This window comes from Ostrea edulis, chromosome 1 (assembly GCF_947568905.1).
Source record: "Ostrea edulis chromosome 1, xbOstEdul1.1, whole genome shotgun sequence".
Taxonomy (NCBI): Eukaryota; Metazoa; Mollusca; class Bivalvia; order Ostreida; family Ostreidae; genus Ostrea; species Ostrea edulis.
The window spans coordinates 79,669,010-79,690,920 of NC_079164.1; the positions used below are offsets into that span (position 1 = coordinate 79,669,010).

At 34.5% G+C, this 21,911-nt stretch overlaps 1 protein-coding gene and 1 long non-coding RNA gene across 2 annotated transcripts; one reads left to right on the forward strand and one right to left on the reverse strand.

Moving 5' to 3' along the window:
- Positions 1-4,751: 4,751 nt before the first annotated feature.
- On the reverse strand, positions 4,752-6,819 carry LOC130054100 (uncharacterized). Its single transcript, XR_008802368.1, has 2 exons — positions 6,524-6,819; positions 4,752-5,412 (listed from the first exon to the last, which is right to left on the reverse strand). It is a non-coding gene; the product is annotated as an uncharacterized LOC130054100 (long non-coding RNA).
- Positions 6,820-6,839: 20 nt separating this feature from the next.
- On the forward strand, positions 6,840-10,840 carry LOC125656018 (uncharacterized). The gene is made up of 6 exons (XM_056162512.1): positions 6,840-7,071; positions 7,571-7,717; positions 8,091-8,160; positions 8,606-8,697; positions 9,594-9,703; positions 9,995-10,840. Exons 3-6 carry the CDS (start codon positions 8,138-8,140, stop codon positions 10,259-10,261), a joined length of 492 nt encoding a protein of 163 aa, XP_056018487.1. The 5' UTR covers positions 6,840-7,071; positions 7,571-7,717; positions 8,091-8,137; the 3' UTR covers positions 10,262-10,840.
- Positions 10,841-21,911: the final 11,071 nt, after the last annotated feature.

The following is a 21,911-nucleotide window of genomic DNA, read 5'->3' on the forward strand; positions in this document are numbered from 1 at the left end:
AGGGGGTGGGGTGGAACCAGGTCGAATAATGACGAATGCACCTCAAATAGTAGACATTGAATTATCTAAAAATAGAATTAAAGGTTATATGAAGAATATTAACTGATGACACCTTGTGGCAATGGATTCTGATTTTAGATTAATCTATCGGTTTACCCACATACCATTTTCTTCTGCCTGAATGATCATATTCATAGAAGTTATTTTCAATGAAAATAACTGTACTTGTTTGAGTTAATAATGACACAGGTGCATTGGTTCAGGACCCTGTTTCCTGGAACCTAAAAAAAATGTAGAAAAAAAAACGGTATAGATCGGAAAGAAATATTTATTCATAGTTTGAATTTCCTCAATTGTTTATACATGTATATAGATTTTTCTTGACCCATACACCCACAGCCTCCGTCAACGTCCAGGGGTACGTTCCTTGTAGATTTCAAAATGAAAGTACATAAATAAAATAAAATGGATTAGAATGAAAATAAAACGTAATGATATTAAAAGAAAAAAATAGGCCTACATATGGATTATACTAGTATTTAACCTATTGATTAGTACTTAACTGAAAAAAATCAAACTAGGATCAATTGTTGGCAGGGTATCATCGATTAATAGGCTTCAAATACGATTTCAATTTAGGTATATTATGAGATATATTCGTCATTATTTGACCTCGTTATCATATAGAGTACAGAATTAATATGTGGGAGTTGGAACAAGTTTTCCTCCCCTCCCTTTCCGCTTTCTACGGGCCTGTCTGCATGCTATGTATACATCATAACTTTTATAGTTTTAAAAGAAATGTTTCGATGTTTCGTAAACATATTAGGAGAATAAGCTATCTGATTGGTTAATTAGGATTTTGAATCCCGAAATCCGAATCTCGTATATTGAATTTCGAATCTCGAATGAGCGTTCTGGGCTTTCGTAAATAATAGATTAGAAATCTTCATAAAATAATAAATATGAGTCTAGTCAAAACTATCATAACTAACATTGAATATCTACACAATATTATGCTGATCATGTTGTCAACCAATCACAACTTCTCGGCTTGCCGGAAAGGCCCGAGAATGTGAATTGGTTGTATGGTGTTGTCTCGCTTCGTTCTGGAAGTTTCCATAAGCTGAGTCACGACTAAAATCACGGATTGAGGAAACGAACAGGTAAATTTTAATTATTCGACAATTATCAAAACATATCTTCTATAACATCAAAACCAAGGATCAATTAACAACGGATTAACTTTATAACATATTATCTTTTTAGTTGTCATAATACAAAAGAAACCGCCACTTTACTCTCATTTTTGCTAGTTCGGGGTAGTTAATCGAAAACGAAATTAGATTTTTAATTGATTTTACGATATTTACTAATGAAAAAAGATTTTATTATAGTTTACGAACTTTACCCCACATATAAAACAATATTAAATGTGAAAGCAGTAACTCTAGAGCAAGGGTTTGGGAGTTTATTGGCAAAATGTGTTAATTCATAAGTATAGATTTATGTCATAGTCCGGTATTCTTTCCTTTGATCTTAGCAATACTTTATATCAGATAGAAAACTTCTGCCACAATTCCAAAATGTACACTAGAATCTGTTTGCGACTCCTTCAGTGAGATGATGAATGCCACGGTTTATAAGTCTTGAAATCGTTCAAATATGAAATATAACTTAATTTTTACACTGCGCGGTTTCGTAAACAATTATCATATGTTGTACGCTTTTTGAATTGGTTTGTCTGGTTGCTGTGACTGTTGTTGTCGTTGGTTGTCCTGTTGTAGTAGGTTGTGGTTGCAAAAACATCTTTGGTTTTACGCTTTTTCTCGTCCGTGGTATATGTAGTGTGGTTGAATCTGTCCTGTTTATTGGTTCTGATAGGGTGTCTGACGGTAATTTTATCAGTGCTACTGATGATAGCTTGGTTGTTTCTGATTTTGCTGAATGTGGCAGTGTTATCATTTCTGTTGTGACGGTGAATGGAGATGATGGTTCTTCTGTTATTTTCACTCCAAGAGATGTTGATGATTCTGTATCTATTGCTGATTCTAAAGGTGATGTGCTTGTATTTGCTTTTGCGACAGTTGGTTGTGTCGTGGTGTTTGTCTCACGTGCTACTAATTGGTGTAATTCTTTTGGAAGTACTGTTGTTAATTGAATTTTTCTCTTTTCTAGTGGTGGAAATCGTGCTGGCGGTTTTGTTCTTAATTGTGATGTCGTTTGTAGTGGGAGGATTGATGTTGTCATTGTAGATGTTGTCGCTGTTGTTGCTAATGTTGTTAGTGGTGGTGATGCTGGAAGCGAATCTGTACCGGAACCAATTTCCATAACATCTATGTATCCCATGTCCACTTTATCGACTTCAGATTCCTTAGTATTCCTCATGAGGGGGGGGGGGGCAGTATTGAAGATTATTCTTTTGTCCTATCTCCTTTTTCTCGTAGTCGTTCATGCCTGTTCATGCACTGCATGAAAAAATAACTTTACAAAACTTTACTTCGGAAGTAAATTCTCCTAAAGGTTAACCAAAAATCAAGGTTACCTTTGCGTCAACTTTACTTTAATTAAAGAAGCAATGGTTATCTTTAAGTAAGTTTACGCGAAATTAAACCTGTAAAGATCACCTTTAAACTCCTTTACTTTCCACATTTGGCTAAATATGACCTTTTACGATTTACTTCGCATTAAATATATTCTTTAAGTTTCTTTACTTCTAACAAATTAAAAAAAAATGTAGCAAAAAAAAGGGGGGGGGGGCTCTTAATCTGCCATTGTTAGCACATTAAAAATTAGTTTTAACAAAAGATATAGTGCTTCAGATATTGACTTTTTGTACAAACAAAAATGTATATGGATTGGATATCTTGAATGTTATATGTAGATATATATTGTATATATTTAACTTGAACACATCAGATCAGAAAACAATGAACAGATTTTCTCCCATACCCCACAAAAACACATTTTGAAGTGAGGCGAGATAAACACAACATAGGAGCTTGCAAATCTTTTCTTCGCTTAAAGGGCTTTGTTCTAGAACTTGTGTAAATTATTATATTGTCTTCCGAGGTTGGAGATCACCTATGGAGCACATTCCTTATTTACATAGTTTTTGATTATATTGTCTCCATTCAGTTTTGGCCTCATATTTTAATCGGAAGATCTAATTTCCATACTGAGGGTATATCCAAAGATTGTTTTCCTTGGTTATCACAGTAAAACCATTTGCAATTGTAAATTGAAATATAATGAATAAATTGTTTGTTCCTTGCACTTTCAAATTCATTTCATGATGTACAACACTTTTCTTCAAATTAATATACTTTTTAATTACAAAATAAATAAAAAAAAACTGCTTCCTGTACATAATAAATACCATCTTAATGGAACACTTTACAGTCAATAAATAATTAACTACAAAAATACTTATAAGGTCAGGAAAATAAACACTTCAAATTAGATTGAAAACGTATACATTGCAAGAATATTATTACCCTTCCTGAATAATAGTATTTGCTATGCAAACATTTTTCTGTAATGTGCAGACTAAAATGATCATAGAGTGTATGTATGTATATATGTAGACCTATGTGTCCAGTTTCACAAGTAATATGCAGACTTATGCAATCAGATAGTGGTTTACATACATACATATATATGTAGACCTATGTGTCCGGCTTCACACATCAGCAGCATGTGCCCGACTTCACCAGTTTTTGTAATGTGCAGACTGATGTAATCAAATAGTTGATGTACATACATGTATATGTAGACCTATGTGTCCGGCTTCACACATCAGCTGCATGTGCCCGACTTCACAAATTTTTATAATGTGCAGACTGATGTAATCAAATAGTTGATGTACATGCATGTATATGTAGACCTATGTGTCCGGCTTCACACATCAGTTGCATGTGCCCGACTTCACAAGTTTTTGTAATGTGCAGACTGATGTAATCAAATAGTTGATGTACATACATGTATATGTAGACCTGTGTGTCCGGCTTCACACATCAGTTGCATGTGCCCGACTTCACAAGTTTTTGTAATGTGCAGACTGATGTATTCAAATAGTTGATGTACATGCATGTATATGTAGACCTATGTGTCCGGCTTCACACATCAGCTGCATGTGCCCAACTTCACAAGTTTTTATAATGTGCAGACTGATGTAATCAAATAGTGGATGTATATGCATGTATATGTAGACCTATGTGTCCGGCTTCACACATCAGCTGCATGTGCCCGACTTCACAAATTTTTGTAATGTGGCAGTGCTGACTGATGTAATCAAATAGTTGATGTACATACATGTATATGTAGACCTATGTGTCCGGCTTCACACATCAGCTGCATGTGCCTGACTTCACCAGTTTTTGTAATGTGCAGACTGATGTAATCAAATAGTTGATGTACATACATGAATATGTAGACCTATGTGTCCGGCTTCACACATTAGCTGCATGTGCCCGACTTCACAAGTTTTTGTAATGTGCAGACTGATGTAATCAAATAGTTGATGTACATACATGTATATGTAGACCTATGTGTCCGGCTTCACACATCAGCTGCATGTGCCCGACTTCACAAGTTTTTGTAATGAGCAGACTTGGGTAGTCAAATTGTGTCTGTATATATCCAGATCAACATATGTGTCCGGCTTCATATCATGCATATCAAAGTCACAAGAATCTTTCACGTGGTATAACAACGATTGTGTTAATTCCTTGAAAGTTCTCAAAAGCATATACAAATTTGGATTTTATTCTTTGAATGGGAATAAAACTAGCAGGTCCTTCACATCCATACATATTGGCCTTCCAAACTTCAACTGGTTTACCACAATAATTTCAAACTGTTTCGTTTACTTTGCATAACCATTTCACCCTGGCAAGGTAATGGACATGTGATTTTCCTTCAATGAGAATATTATGCAATACTATTTTTTCAACTTGACCAGGCCTGGGTTTGAGGTTCATGTTCTCAAATGAAGATATCTGTCCATTATCACGATACCAATGTGCAATTATCATGGAGGATCGGTTGCTTCGTCACTCTTTGCAGTTTTACTGCCTCTGCACTTCACAACGCATCTTGTGGAGTAGGTCTGGGTCTTCCTTATTGCTTTTGTCTTCCTCTCTAGGTGCCAGTGCTTCCAGTGGTCCAATGTAACTAAACGTGCACAGTTCACAGTTCACATCACAATCTTCAAGTCTTTCAACATCCTGGAAATCTAGTGCCTGTTTTGACAGTGTCTTTTCCAATTTTCGTGCATCACGGCTTTGGGCTCTCTCGTACTTCTTCTTTGTTGATAAAGTTATCGATGGATCTTGTTCCACAGGTCCTAACTTAAGAGAGGGTGCCCAGTCAGGTTTTAAATAGTCTTGTCATAGAGTTCAGCCTTTGTTCCTGAAACATGAATTACAATATAATGCTATATCAATCTACTTAAATGATACATAGATTTCATTAAGAATATAATAGGTTACTCCCGGCCTTTAAATTGAACCTGACAGGCAACGAAATTAAGGGGAAATGCGAGTTAAAAATTGAAATTGTGAGTGAAAAATCACAATCGATTGCAACTTTTTGCGAGTGAAAAAACCCGGATCTTTTTTTCGGATTTCCTCGGTTTATTGGCTGTACTTTGAAGTTTACAATAATTTTGTCTTGTGCGTAGAAACGCTTTACAGAATGAATATACAAGTATTGAAAAGTAAACGTGGATCGAATAAATAGCTAAGACCAAGGTTATCTCAGTCAGTGATGTCGAAGATGGCCTACTTCATGCATACTTCGGGCGTCTCAGAGACGTCTGATTTAAGTAGCAAGCATGTTGATCTTGTCCGTGTTTACATGAAACAACACATGAAAGTGTTAGTGTCACCGCTTCACGCGGTGTCCTTCTGTAGTCTATAGTCAAACACTTAGAGTTCGAGGGGTTTTTTTTCAACTAGAATTTTTTAGATGAAATTTCTAAAAGTTTTGAACATATAGTGTGAATTGGCGCAAACAATCTTCAAGATTTCAAACCACATGATGTTGTAAATAGGTGGTAGATCTCTGGACAGCGAGTTCGCTGCACAAGTGTACCCTATGACCCTCACCATGCACCGATGATACTTGTTTGTTGTCTGATATTCATTAAATTTTAAATGAAAGAATTCTCAATATTATTTTTATTATTGCACTTTACAGAAGATTTTAAAAGATTTTCCCTATATTTTGATATAGATACATGTTTGTTTTCTTAAATTCCTGTAAAACAGCAATCGATTGAAAAATGCTAGTAAAAGCTCAATTTTGCTAGTTGGAAAATAATCCACTGGCTAAAATTTGCTAGTAGTGAAAAAAGTTAATTTCGATCCCTGCCTGATCAAAGCATGACCATTACAAAATATGTGCATGCATGAAGCTGCGCTCGCTCAGACGGTACTAGCACCATCAACATATTAAAATGACAAACAATTTTTGATTTATTATAAATTAACAAAATATATAACCTAATTAAAACTATTACCTGAAACGAAGTGATCTGAACAGACTTTAAAATGACGTTTCTCGGGTTGAAATCTGATCTGTTGATCCGCGCCAGCCAAAGTGTTCTCCTCTCAGCTGACAACTCTTCCGTCTGCTTTCCTTGATGTTTTACAATTTTAGGAATGTCATAAAAGCGTCTGTTTTCATCTCCACTCACTGACCGGTTGTTACAACCCCACACAACACAAGTATTAACCATATCCTTGCTGTAACTTAAATAACCCTCTCTTGTTTACGCTTCCACGCTTCAATCTGTTGCCCTACAATATGGCCGCCGAGTGCATTATAGGTATAATCGTGACGTCAAAGATCAACAGATCGGATTACTCCATCTCAAGGCGCGGCTAGTTTCTTTGTTTTACACAGAGTTTAAAATGGACTTGGACCCAAGGCTTTTTAACATTTGCCGATGGATTGGATTCAGAGGCGACAGATTTAGAGGTTGAGGATGAAAGTTTACATCTTCAATTTATATCAGGAGGTGAATCAGAGCCAGAATCTGTGTTATCAGCAACACCCAAGACAAAGGTTTGATCATGTTTACCTAGATTTCTTTTCTTAGATAGGCCTATGAATTTTTTTTTTGTAATTTTAGATCTAGGCCTATAGTTGTTTTATCTTTTACTTTAACAACACCCCCCCACCTATACACTGATTCAGTCACTTTGATTAAACATTGTATTTGTGCACAGGTACATGCATGTAATATACATATACATGCGCGGATCTAGAGGGGGGAGGGGGATAAAAAAAATTGTAATTGATATATATTGCAAGTAGTGTGTCTGACTGACTGATTGGACGTGCATGTATTTATGAAATTTGATATATTATCCATATAAAAATTGTGTAGGTTATTGTACTAAGACATTATCTTTAAGTAGTTTATTATAGGCATTAACATTTAGTAGTTTTAGACAGAAATTTGGCTATTTTTCTGCATTTGTTTAATTTCCACATGTAATTTCCTTTTTGTACAGAGTAAGGAATCGGTTATGTTTTACACTATTGTTTTCTTCTCGTTTAGAAAAGAACAGCCACATCATTGCAATCTACAGGTTTAAGGAAATCTCCTAGAAAACCTGCCAAAGACAGGCTCTATGAAACCCTGCAGCTTTCTTGATGTGAGTCTGGAGATGAAGATGAACCCCAACCTGATCCTCCAACACAAAAGGTTAAGAGTCAATTTTCAATGCAGTTCCAATGCTTTAATAAATATTATATATTGTATGCCTTTTTGACTATAGTCTATATAATTTAATATTGTGCCTTCCATGTGTGAAATTGTTGAAAATGTGTAAAATCACCTCACGAAACATACACATAACCAATTCCAGAGGAATATGAATTTAGAATACTCTTTCGGTTCTTTGCCAGAAAAAGAAAAGTATTAAGTGTACAACAGCAGTCCGAAGGTCTCCAAGAAAACATTTGAAGGACAAGAGTGCATCATGGATGAGGCATCTCTCCCCATCAGAATTAGATTACTCAAATGACCTCCCTGTTTCCCATATATAAATATCATTATTGTTTTCTCTTTCATTCAGAGTGCAGTGAAGGACTCTTATTTAAATGGTCAACAGACGGATTTGAAATGGAACTACGGTACAGCAAAAGGTATTTTTGCATACATATATAATGAGACAATATTTCTTGCAAATGTTGAATTTATAAATGCTTTGTCAGTTTTTTTGTTATTATGAATTAATGAAATTACTTGTAAGGCCATCACACACTGTGCACATGAATGCATTGGTTAGGACATTCGTGTGGGTCTCTTCACATCTTTGTTTTGTTTTGAAATAATGGATGTTCCTGACAACATTCTCCAAACAATAACCCAGATTCGCAGTCCATAAATGTATAAATAAATCATTGAACCAATATTAATTGTGCAAATTTAGTAAAAATATTTCAAAATATTAAATTTAAAAAATAACCCAGCTGAGTTACTTTAAATTTTATACACTAATTCATTTTTGGGGTAAAAGTTTAACTCCCAGGAGTACATTAACTACTTTAAAGTAATTTGTAACCAAGTAACAATCTTGCTATTTTGTAGATTCATGGATGAAGAAAATGTACCACTGACAGTATTTATGAGGCACAGTGTACAAGCGATTGCGCCAGATGAAAGAATTGACGTCATAGATGGTACTAATGAAAATGCTGTTATAAATTTTGCTAAATCTAACATATTTTAATTTATATTTAATCTGAAAAGCATTACATTATGGTTCAACAGTTATTACCAATGAGAAAGCAAACGTTGATTATAAGTTTATTTATTTGTCCTAATTTAGAATTAACAAGAGATACTGTGAGCAATGCTCACTAAGAATACCCCCAACTTACCCCAATCTCCCAAAGGGTGTTGGTAATAGGTATAAACTACCTCTTTTCTGAGTGTAAAAAACAAATGGCATGACAAACCGAACCATATTGCTACTTCGATGTCCAGTGCGCATGACCTTTGACCTTTTGACCCCAAAATCGATAGGGAACATCTTCATCCCATGGGTAGTCCATATGTATGATATGGTGACTGTAGGTGGAAAGGATAATGCTTTAGAGTCCGGAAACCACATTGCTACTTTAATGTCCAGTGCGCGTGACCTTTGACCTTTTGACCCCAAAATCGATAGGGAACATCTTCATCCCATGGGTAGTCCATATCTATGATATGGTGACTGTAGGTGGAAAGGACAACGCTTTAGAGCCCGGAAACCATATTGCTACTTCGATGTCCAGTGTGCTTGACCTTTGACCCCAAAATCGATAGGGAACATCTTCATCCCATGGGTAGTCCATATATATGATATGGTGACGGTAGGTGGAAAGGATAATGCTTTAGAGCCCGGAAACCATTGCGTCTACAGACGGACGGACAGACAGACGGACAACCCGATTCCAGTATACCCCCACAACTTGTTGCGGGGGGTATAATTACAAAGAAATCGTAGGTTGAACTAAGGCTATAATTAGTTATTTTGAAACATATTTACATTATTTTGTGCAAGATCTTTTATTCAGCATCTTTTATTTTCTAGCTGCCATTAAAAGATATTTTACATCCAAAAAGGATGCCAACAATAGGCACAATAAGAATAAAGAAGAATTAAATAAAAAGAGGCAAGCAACATATGAAAGAAAGAAAGAGGTAAACTTGAAAGTCAATTTAGCTCAGTAATCATACAGTTTTACTTAAAGCTCATCTTAGAACATTGTTATTGATTTTGATGACACTGGATGAAGATTATCGAAATGGTTTAGGTCACTTGAGGAAAGAAAAGGAAGTTGATGAAAGGGTGTCTATATGAGTACTTGATTGTGTGCCCATGTATTTAAAAATATATTCAAAACAAATGTTTCATTCAAGTGATTTGGGTAAATATGGAAGGTAACTGCAATTATTTTTTTCCTTTAATTTAAAACATATCTTTTTGGACAGAAATTGAAGAGGAGACTTGTTGCGGTAGAGAAGAAGACGAGATGGTCCGAGGAGAAGAAAAATAAAGTTAGAACATTTTTCCAGCTACCAAATGCTCACAAATATATGAGCAGTGATGAGGAGGGAGATGATGGTTTTGTGTCCCATCCATATTCCTGGGAGAGTGAGGAATTACAGAAAGTTAAAGGAAGTCTGGACAAAAAATATTTAGAGACATGTCCTCCACGTAGCAAGAGGTTATTGTCCAAAAAAGTAGGGGGTCTCTAAGACAAGAAGAGCCTCCTAAATTGAACATTATTCATGCATGGACTTTAAACATGTGGATTGCATGTTAAAATATGTTCTTAACATGTAATATTTTTTTTATTTTTTGACTATGTGATGCATATGCAATTTCTTTTTTGTAACACCACTTTTTCATTTGTACACATGTTTAGTCTTTGAATCTGAAGTGCCACAGGGACCTGTATTGGGACCATTGTTGTTTTTATATATATGTGTTAATGATATTGCAGATATACAGATTATTTGCGGATGAAAGTTATCTGCAGTAGTCATTCAAATCTATTAAATTTTTCGAAGACAATTTCAATTATGATCTTTAGGTTCAGAAAATGACCTTTGTAGTTCAATTCTTTTAAAACAAAATTCAAGATAATGCATTCTATCATAAAATATATCAAAAATATTTTGTTATGCATTGCAGCATGTTTGAAATATCAATGATTTATTGTGTTCAATTTGTTTTATATTGTTATAGATGTTCATGTATATTAACCACCGTTATTGTGGTATATAATCATACATTTGTGAAAAATAGAAATTAATAAATTGACTATTGATATTTAAATATGCAGCTTTTGTTATCTCAACAGATCATTTAAAACGTGATTCTACAAGAAATGTCTTGTACTAAGATATGAACTCCTCATTCACAATATATACTTTTGTATAAAGAAATTTATTGCAATTTGATAAAATCTGAAAAGGGGAGTATACAGATTTCCATATTGATGGTAAAAATTACACACCTTTAAATTTGATTAAATATGCTCTTTATTAAAAATTACTTAAATTAAAGTCATTGGTAAATACGACCTTTTACTTTTTGTAAACATAAATTTACTTTCGTAAATATTATATTTAAGTTCTTGTAAATTCATTGAAAAAGACAACCTTTAAATTTTTGTAAAGTTGCATTTACTTGAGCAAATATGGTCTTTAATTTTTTCGTAAAGGTATTGTAAATTGGGCCATTACAAAAATTTACTTCCCAGTAAAGGTAATTAAAGACCATATTTACCACCTTTTTCTTATTTAAGTAAATGTGATTAAATACACTTAAAGCTATTGTAAATAAAGTATTTACAATATCTTTACTCCCTTTGTAAAGGCAGTTTTTCAAGCAGTGATGGTAGAGTTATTTTTATTGCTATCATCAACAGGATCAATGTAATGCAAAGAAAGAAGTTCACAGTTCAGGTTCATTGTAGATATTTTCTTCCACTCTCATATAACATTGAAAGGTTGTATCAGCAACAGGCCTGCTTTCTCCCAGATAAAATGCATGGGTAGTCGCATTCGTCACTCACTGTCTAAAATAAATACATAATTCATTATTTTCTGATCAGCAGTTTATAACGTAATTTTAAAATCTGAATGTCGTTAAATTTGATTTGTTTGACTGGTCTACTCTCGCTTTAGATTCAAAGAGACAACATTAGTTAGTCTCCTTCCTTTCATCTATATTGATTTTGTTCTAAATATATGCAAAAATAAGCAATCATAAAATTTAAAATGTCATTACAGATGTTTAATCTTGAGATTTTGCAACAGTTTGCTTAGGTCCTTCAATGTTTATCTGAACTTAATAATTAACATGATATATGAATTTTCTTCATCTTGAAGTACAGCTCAAAAATTCAAAATATGTGATTGCAGCTTCTCCATCGTCAACTTTCCATAGTTATATACCAAAATGTCATTATCGCCTGCATATGATGTTTATGTCTTTCAACTGAATCGATACACAAGATATAAGTATCGAATCACTTGAGAGATATAACCACCATATTCAGATGATAATGGAATATTGCTACATAGATATGGAAAGTTGACGATGGAGAAGCTGAACTCATCCCGCTTGTCGTAAAGCTGAGTTGTTAGTTTGCCGTTAATATCTACTTTCAATAAAATATCTAAGTATGAAGCAGAAGTGGAGGACTCTGTGTGTCCTTTACTTGGAGTTCACAGGAATACATCGATTCGACATATGAATGATATATTACTTGAAATATGTTTGGACTTTCATCCTCTAATTAATTCAGTTGTAAATCTTTTACCAAATACTATCAAACTATCTTTCTATTTTCGAAGTATTTAATTTTATATTACACGGTCACAGTATAAATTTGAATTGAAACGAAGAACGTAGGACAAAAATATTTCACTGTTGTGTATGTGATACATGAACATCATTATTGAAGATTTCGATTATCAAAACGCAATTATTTACCAATTTGCAAACATTTGCTTTGAATACAATACACTTATCAAGCATTCAGTTGATTGATTGATGTTTTCTGTCACACTCAACAATTTTTCAGTTATCTGGTGGGGCCGAGTTTTATTGGTGAAAGAGGGAATCCAGATACAATGTACCTGGGAAGAGAGGTGAGAGGTCGTGTGATTTTGAGCGCGATGCTTTAACTACTCGGCCACGGAGGCAGTATAACTGAGTGCAATAGACGATCATCCAAGGAGACCATAAGATTCATTAACGATCAAGTTACCTCTTCACAAGAATGACGGCAATAGTCACCAAAAGGACTGCTCCGGCAAAACTGACGACCATGATGGATACATTCACCATCCATATTCCTACGATAAACAATATGGATACATGTAACAACAGCATATCGTGGAATTGTTAGTGAGACACACAGTTAAAAGTCATATGAACAAATTATACGACACGAGTTTTATAAATCCCATGGTGGAAAATACTCGGAGGTCCATCGTAACCTCCGTGTTTCGCGGTGTGTGTTTTTGACAATGCACAAAAGTCCAAGGAGGCCCACGGTGGAACTGGGCTAGCGTGTCAATAACAATTAAGTATCAAGAGGCCAACATGTCTTATCGATCAAGTGATTAATAGTTTAAAGTGTCACTTGACTAGTGTCAAGAACTATGAAAGCCTGTTCTGCATATATAAGCTAAATTCTAATATTTAGTAAAAGTATAAATCAAGATGTCTTCTTAAATATCCTCGAGAGGATTTGACGAAAGGCTTTACCATCACTAATATGACTAATTTGGACCTGTCCTAGAGTCAAAACTCTAAGGTTATAAATGCTTCATACATGTACCAAAATTGAAAGGAATCGGATTGGTACTTATAGAAAGGAAGTTAAAAATGTACTATTGTTCACACATTTAATAACTGACTATTTTGACCCCACACTTATACCAAAATCCTTACACATGGGATCAATTTTGGTAAAGGACTACCTACTCTTTCTAAATATCCATACCAATAAAATATCTAAGTATGAAGCAGAAGTGGACGACTCTGTATATTAGAAAAACTACATTATGATTTGGTGTATGTAATCATAATTTGTTTTGAAGAATACATACACTGTACGTAATGAGTGATTATCGTCCAGCGTTTCAATGAATGTTCAAATCGCAGTATTTTGCACGTTGCCATTGGTGCAAGTCAACCTCGTTTTTCTAAAATGAAATCCCTCCGTGATATCCATTTTTTCGATTTTGCTTAACTTGTTGAATTATCTGGGTCAGAGTTAGCTCCGTCACCTTCTGTCCCTTTTTAAAAACATGTCTGTTCAACTCCCACTTAGTAAAAAATAAATTTTATATTCACAATTTTGCCCTAAGAATGTAAAAACAAATCTGGCAATTTTCAGCTTCTTTTGTTGTATATTACAAATGAAAAGATAAGAAAGAATACCATTGTGTGAATTTGTCTACTCACATGACACAAAGCAGCCTAGTTAATAAATCATGTACAAATGATAAAAATAACTATTGCTTAAAAGGTGGTGCACAAAACGGGCCCCACACAAAATACAGAAAATTAACCCCACAAGCAAAAACGGGGTGGGAAAGTAGCAGTGGTTGGAAATTCCCGTGGCTTGAAAACAAAGGAAGAATTGACCGGAATGAAATGAATACGTCATAAGCAATAAATTAATTTGATTGGTCAGTGACATCCTATAGCGGTCAGTTCTGAGAGGCATCACGGTGAAGAATTAGTGAAAATTGCAAGTTTCTTAAGCTACATTACATCATTACGAAACTTAAAAAATTGAATATAAAACAATTTGTAGAACCAATACATGTTTATAATTATATGATCACAATTTTGTCCAAAGAATGTACTCTGAAATTTAACCAAAAATATGCTGAGGTTCATTATATCTTCGTAGTCTTTGGTGATCATGTCTTCCAACAGTCTGTTGAAATTCCCATGGACACGAATTGTGCTCCTTTGTTAGTTGACCTGTTTTTATATTATTATGAAGAAGAGTTTATTATAATGCTTCTACAAGAGAAAAATATGTTTTTTGCGACCTTCAACTCGCCATTTCGACGAAGTTTTATCTATTAACAATCGTTCATTATTATGTGATCATTTTAGATTTTATTCTGTTAAATAATATAAATACTAACGGAAAAAAAGAAGCGTTAGGACAATTTGTTTGCATACACCGTTTCAGTTATAAGACTAGATTTTACGAAAAATAATTTATTCATTCTATCTAAAGTCTTAAGAGGCTGTCTACGATAGAACCATGCAAAACCAAAAAATTATTATGGAAGGTGTTGTCAAATTTTCAGACCTTTTTATGATATTTCAAAAGTATTTTACTAGTTATATCATATGTTGTGGCAAAATCGATGAGTACCTCCCGAACTAACACCTAATGGGCCGTTCTATTTTTAGCACAATATACACATCAATTTCATGCAAAAATGGTGTATTTTCAGCTAGTCATTAAAATATCAAAAGCAGAATAATCACATATAATTTCAGTTCCGCATAGTCTATTCGAACGGTATCTTTGAATTGGTGAACATAACTTTAAAATTCATTCTCCAGATTTAAGTCGTATAGTGTTTGAACTAGTAAGTTTATGTAACTTTCAAATTAAATGCTATTTTTAGTGAGTCATAAAACCCCAAGAAACGCTTAGAATAAATAGTTTCGTGGTTTAAAACACAGATTTATGCAGAAATTATCACTACTAAACGGGAATTTGGTTGCAAATAAATAGAAAGTCATTTATTTGGGGTATAAAATTCGGAAATTTTATCAAAAAATTATCTCCCTTTGTGGAACTATCATGGGAAGAAGGTAGGGAAGAATGATTCATAAGGCAGATGACAACAACATGGAATGGGTGGAAAGTGATGGGAAATAAATTTATAGCCTTGGTGAAAATTACAAGGAAAGAGGGAGTCTATTTACATCAGGGTTGCAAGAAGTATACTTCAGCACACTTGAGATTTTTAAATGTCCATCAGAAATTGTGTGAATTCCAGAATCATTGTTCACTGCACTGCACAGCTGATGTGCATTAACTATGATCTAGACTTAACAGACATCATCATGCCTATGCCAATCATGGACATTGACTTTGCATAAAGAACAACATGTTGTCACCCATTACATGACAAATCTAACTCATATGTGAAAGGGGGGGGGGACTCCAAAGCCGATAGATCTGCCACATTGCTCAAGCTGCCATTGATTCTGGTAAGTTATTATTTTTTTTATCTTCCTGCACTAACAGATATTCAATTATGCATAAATACTCATGGATGAATAAACACTTATTACAGGTCATCTAACATTAGACAGAAAGTGACTTAGAACTAAAGAGTGCTTACATAAACAATAGTGCAAATTTCAGGTTGCTTGAATATACTAAGCGATCTCCCTCCTTATTTTTGAAAAAGTTGAATAGATTTAAAACCTTGGAAGGGCTTGAAAACAGTACTCTAGTTGAAATATCATTTCCTACTTTCATGCTCAAAAACATAATTTTGGCAATTGCACTGATTCCCCCCCCTGTATTTATTGTTTTATTTGAAATAAATATGTAAGAATTGTCAAAACTAGGGTAATCCCTACCAATTTTGATAGGTATATACATGTATATCAATAATATATAAATGGCACATGTACATGCAAAGAAGTAAAAGTAAAAGAAAAAGAAAATTGTGTTTCCATCTAAAATCTATCATTAAAAAAGTCAATTTAAAAAAATGCAATAAAATACCTAACTACATATGTACCTACATGTACCTACCCTATTTTTCAAGGGAGTGTAACCAGAACCACACATTATTTTATCTGGCCTCAGCCTGTATGTGAATTTGTGCATTAACAGTTTTTATGACTTTTGGTAATGTGTCTGCAGCTATTGATTTGAAAATTTATACATATATTTATATCAATGGGTTACAGGTCAAGTTACTTTTTTTGATAAAGGTTTTGACCTTGTGACCTTAAATTTGGAATTTGACCCAAATTTTAAAACTGGGTGAATGATAGGCTGTCATATTTCATATTAACAATCCTTGTAACAAGACATTTCTTTTCGTATCAAAATGTTTTACTTTGTTTATTGTTCTTTGTTGCCATTAGTGTTTCACATCTTGTGTTACTTTCAGTTTTTTGCTTCAGGCAAGCCATGTTTAAGCAACTTAAGCCCTTGGTTAGACAACCCACCCCTTGTTTAGACAACTTGACCCATGAAATATTGTTTTTATGTGAACACTAGAAAAAGAAACACCATCTATAAATGAATTCATTATCAAGTTTTTAATTTTATTAGATCACAAAGAGTATATCAGTGCATACTCATTTGAGATAGAAAATTCTCACAATGAAATGAAAATCTTTATCTCGATCTCTTAAATTCAAACTTAATGATTAAAAGAGGTGCATATGCATATTATTGTGCAATAAAAACAGTGAACAAATTGCAAGGAGGATTTTAATACCAAAGGATGAGCTGCTGAAATTGTAATTTATGGTTAAACGTAGCCATAAAACTTCTAAACATTATAAAAACTTTTCTGGTTATTTAACGTTCAAAACATGTGTAATGCTAATATGTCTGGGTTTTATATATGACCGAGAGGTGGGGGTGGGGGGTGTCCTGACAAGAGGCAAACTTATGCAATAATAAGAATTGTTTTGTTATTTTGCAGATGTTTTCTGAAGTGAGACAGCCATACCCCTGCTTTCCAAGGAACCAAACAATTACTTTCCTTGTATTGACATGGTGAAAAATGGGGAGGGTCCAGAAAATGACGAAGACCTCCAGAATGTCATCAGTGATATTGTTGCAATTGAATGTAGCCAATTATTATCCAATATAAATTGTCTATGACTGAACTCATAAGTGGTTAAGGAAAACTGTTTTAATTTTTATTCTTGCAAAAAAGAATTGCAATGGTTAAATCTGTATGTTTATAATGAATGTGTCTTTCATGAATTTTTGGCATTACCTTACTTACAGTGGAATATCACCCCCACCCCCACCCCCATCCTTTATGACTTTACTTACAATAAAACTACATATGCAGAGTGAATTCAAAACACGAGAAATATATCATATGTTGTAATTGCCTGCTGAATTTGATAGACAGCAAAAACGCTTTGAATACACAATTCTTGTATATGACTACAATAAATGTACCATTTATTGGTGGAAGGTAATGGTGAAAGATTTTTTTCAAAATAACCCCTTTCCCTCCAATATTGGGTCAAAGTACAACAAACAATAATTTTCACCCTTCATTAATGCTCATGCATGACATGTGCAATGATATTATTACATTATCTGAAGATTTTAACTCTACACAATCGACATTATTACCCCACCCCCTTTTTTTCTTGCATAAACACCCACCCCCAATATACCACTATATTTCATTTGCAACCAAATTCCCTTTAACATGTATTAGAAATTGATAGGTTCTACACATGTATCAAATATGATGTCTATTGAAGCGTTTCTTGGACAACTATACCCGTTTCAGTACAAATAGGTGAAATTAGGTAAAATTTCAGCATTTCCCTCATTTTAAAACTTTGATATTTTATTGCACTGTGTATTAAATTTTGATTGTTTATGTGATATTAATTCATATTTGTCTCTGCAATATCATGAAATAAGTATCATTAAATTGCAAAACATGGGTTTTACATTAAACCAAAAAAAGAGTACATTGTCTGATTTTCTAAAATAGATCTAAATATAGAAATGGGAAAAACCAAGTGTCTCTCGTTTCCATGGTTACCGATCAAGTGGAATGAAAATAATTATTTTTACGTTCAAGTTATGTTATCTAAAGCATATATACCAAGTTTCATGAAATTCCGACACATGTCCATCAATAGCCATTTGCATGGTTCTGTCGTAGACAGCCTCTTAAAACCTTTTTAATGTGTGCTTTTTATATATATTTCAAATTGTCCGCCTAATTCATTAAGTGAGTAGTGATTAATGGGAGAGCAAGATGTGATGTCATAACGGAAATGAAAAGAGTGCACAATGCTGAAAAAAATTAATAATCCAATTTTCGAATTGACTTTCCATTAAATTTCACAAACATTGATTTTTTTTAACAAAGTTGTACAATCTGAACTTTAAACAGTTCATATCTTTTCAAATAAAAGGTGAATATAACGAACAGTGATCAATGTCATAACCCATATAAGCAATACAAAATAGATAGTTGGGCGAACACGGACCCCTGGATATACCAGAGGTAGGATCACGTGTTGAGGAGGAGTGAGCATCCCCTGTCTAATTGTAAACAGTTGTAGTCACTATAGGTGTCAGTTGGCCGTGTTGTAATTTAGAGAAATGGAAAGTACAACTACTGAATCAAGAATTGTTGAAAAACCCGCACTTGGATTAATTTCTTTGGTGATATTAACCACGTTAAACGTATGATTAACCTCTCTAGGCATGGAATGTGGTACACTTATGTTGTATGAGACAGGAATTGGCAACAAAATTGTTTTAATTCTGCACACGTGCGCGGCCATGCACAGCAACAGGTAATTTCGTCTGTAATAATAATAGTAGGGGTTTATACCATACCACCTTCTTATAAAGGATAATAACAATCTTATTATGGGTGGTATGGTATAGATCCCTACTATTATTACAAAATTATCGGTTCTTGTGGGCCGAGATCCAGACGACATGGTCGACGGTGTTCTTACGCCCAACAAACTTTAGTGATTCAGTCTTTGCCTTTATATTATAAGCAAATATCATTTACACAATCTCTAAATGCATTTTATTAAAGGATTAAAAAGTATATGTAAATTGATGCATTGTCTTCGAATTTGTCAAACATCAAGTCAACGCTTATATCCATTGTGGTTGATACGAACAGCCACTGAAAACAAGGGGATGCAAAATGTTTCACAAGTTTAATAGCGTGTATGACCGATGCACTCTTCACATCTACCTACGGCTCATTGATTGAATCAGGTTGTGCAGAAATACCTGGGGAGTGTTCCGCCATATGCGCAATAAAGAATGACGCAAAGTATCCAATGTAGCAGGGGGATTTGACTCTTGACATAAAGGTCGTTCATATTCATCCCAAACATTTTCTATAGGCGATAAATCCGGTGATATCGCAGGCCAGAGTAGCATATTCAAGGTTTACTGCTGTAGATAGTCACTAACATTGCATGTGGTGGTGCGTTGTCCTCTTGCATAATGATGCTACGCTGGTTGTAATAAATGAATGGAATGACGCGCTGACGTACGATCTCGTCACGGTAGGGAGCGTACGCCGGTTAAATTGCCCTCCACTATCACCAAAGGGGTTCTTCTATGTGTTGTAATTCCACCCCAAACCATAACACTCCCTCCGTCGAATTGGCGGCGCTGAAAAACGCAGGCGTCAATGTGACGTTACCCGGCACGACGGTTAGCCGAACACGAATCTCAACTCATTTGTAAACAGAACTTCCGCCCAATATCTGTTATTGAAACGACAATGCCTCCTACACAACGCTAACCTCGCACGTTGACGCTAGAGCAGAACGGGACGGATAGAAGGACGTTAAGGACGGATGTCGCCTCTCACAATCTGTTCCTTACGGTACGAGGACTTACCCGCCAATACCCTAGAGGTCAAAGAAGCCGATTGGAATCGATTACGCAAATGTAACGTCCGTATATACGTATCTTGCCTACGTGACGTCACACACGGGCGTCCTGATTGTGGGCGATCTCGAACGGTACCAGTTTGCTGATATCGTCTCCATAAAACATTTACAGTGTTAACATAAACTCCAAACTGTTTTGTCACATTGCTTTGAGACACTCCAGCTTCGAGGATCCCAATAGCACGTTAACGATCATTTTCAGTCAGGCGTTTCAATACAATGAATACTGTCAATGAATGCAAGAAATTCTAATTAGTTACTAAGCACGTGTTGCTTAGGCTGCCATTAAGACGAATTGAATGCGATATTTACCAGATTGAGACCTGAAACACGCGTTTAGTAAATTAAGCTATGCGTTATAGTTCCCATCTACTTGGCTACTTTAATGATTTTCTCAAAATAGAGGAATTTAGAGACGAACCATTTATTCAGATTAATACTCTACTTTTTCGCAACTGCATCTCATTCGTTACGTAATGGCTATCATTACAATATCCATCCTTTCCGGGTCTGATTAAAGGGCTGTATATATAAATTCTTCACCTAACTCTGCATTTTATTTTTCATGAAAAAAGGGGGTATTACATACCTGCACTTGCTTTCGTTTCGCCTGCAACAAGATATACACATGACATCAATGACGTGTGTTATCTATGGTTAAAAAATTAAATATGCTAACCACCATTGTGATATTTTATGATTACCAACAATGTACCAACAATGACTTACCGATCTAACTCTGCATTTTTATTTTATGAAAAAGAAGGGGGTATTACCTATCTCAAAATTCATGTTTTGGCACACTCAATATTTAAATAACAAGTACCACTCTATTTACAATGTCTTCTCTTTGGTGATCCTCCCCTAGTTCTTTTCTGTATATAATTTAGTTATTTTACATGTAGATACATACTTACGTCTTGAAATCAACACAAATATTACTCATTAGTACTACTACTTTATTACTAACAATTAAAACAATTAACAAACCCCCTTCTTAAATTATAAGTTACTCCTTTATTTCATTATGACATATGACCTATGACCACTTGTATGTGTCCGGCCGTCAAAAGATAGTACCACAGTCATCAGATTTTTTGGTACACGATGGTCATTATTTATTTATATTTATTTTTAAACCACGGGACAACCCAGTACGAAGCATATGAATGTTACTTCGACACACCTAACTTCATTATGTTGGTGCATTGAGAGGAGTTGGAGGTTGAGGCTGGATCGCAATGAGATGGATTGATTGATTGATTGAATAATGTTTAACGTCCCTCTCGAGCATCTTTCACTCATATAGATACGTCACCATTGGCGGTGAAGGGCTACAAAATGTTGGCATATGTTCGGCGCTTATGAGATGGATAGTATTATGGCTGATAAGACAGTCCCCAATCGGTTAACGATATATAGTTAACCAACCTACCAATATTAAACAAAGAAATCAGTATGGTATCATATATGGATGATCGTGAATAGACATACATATATACCTGTAGATCTATATTTTTCAACACTTGCTCGTTTTCCTCATTTTCAAAATCCAAAATATCACTTTCACAAAGTCGTAAATGTGACGTAGAAAAGATTTAATCATTTGCTTCACTTAACAACAGCATCTTTCACATGAACGAAAGTATCTCCCTTCCCTCTTGAATACTTGTATTTTGA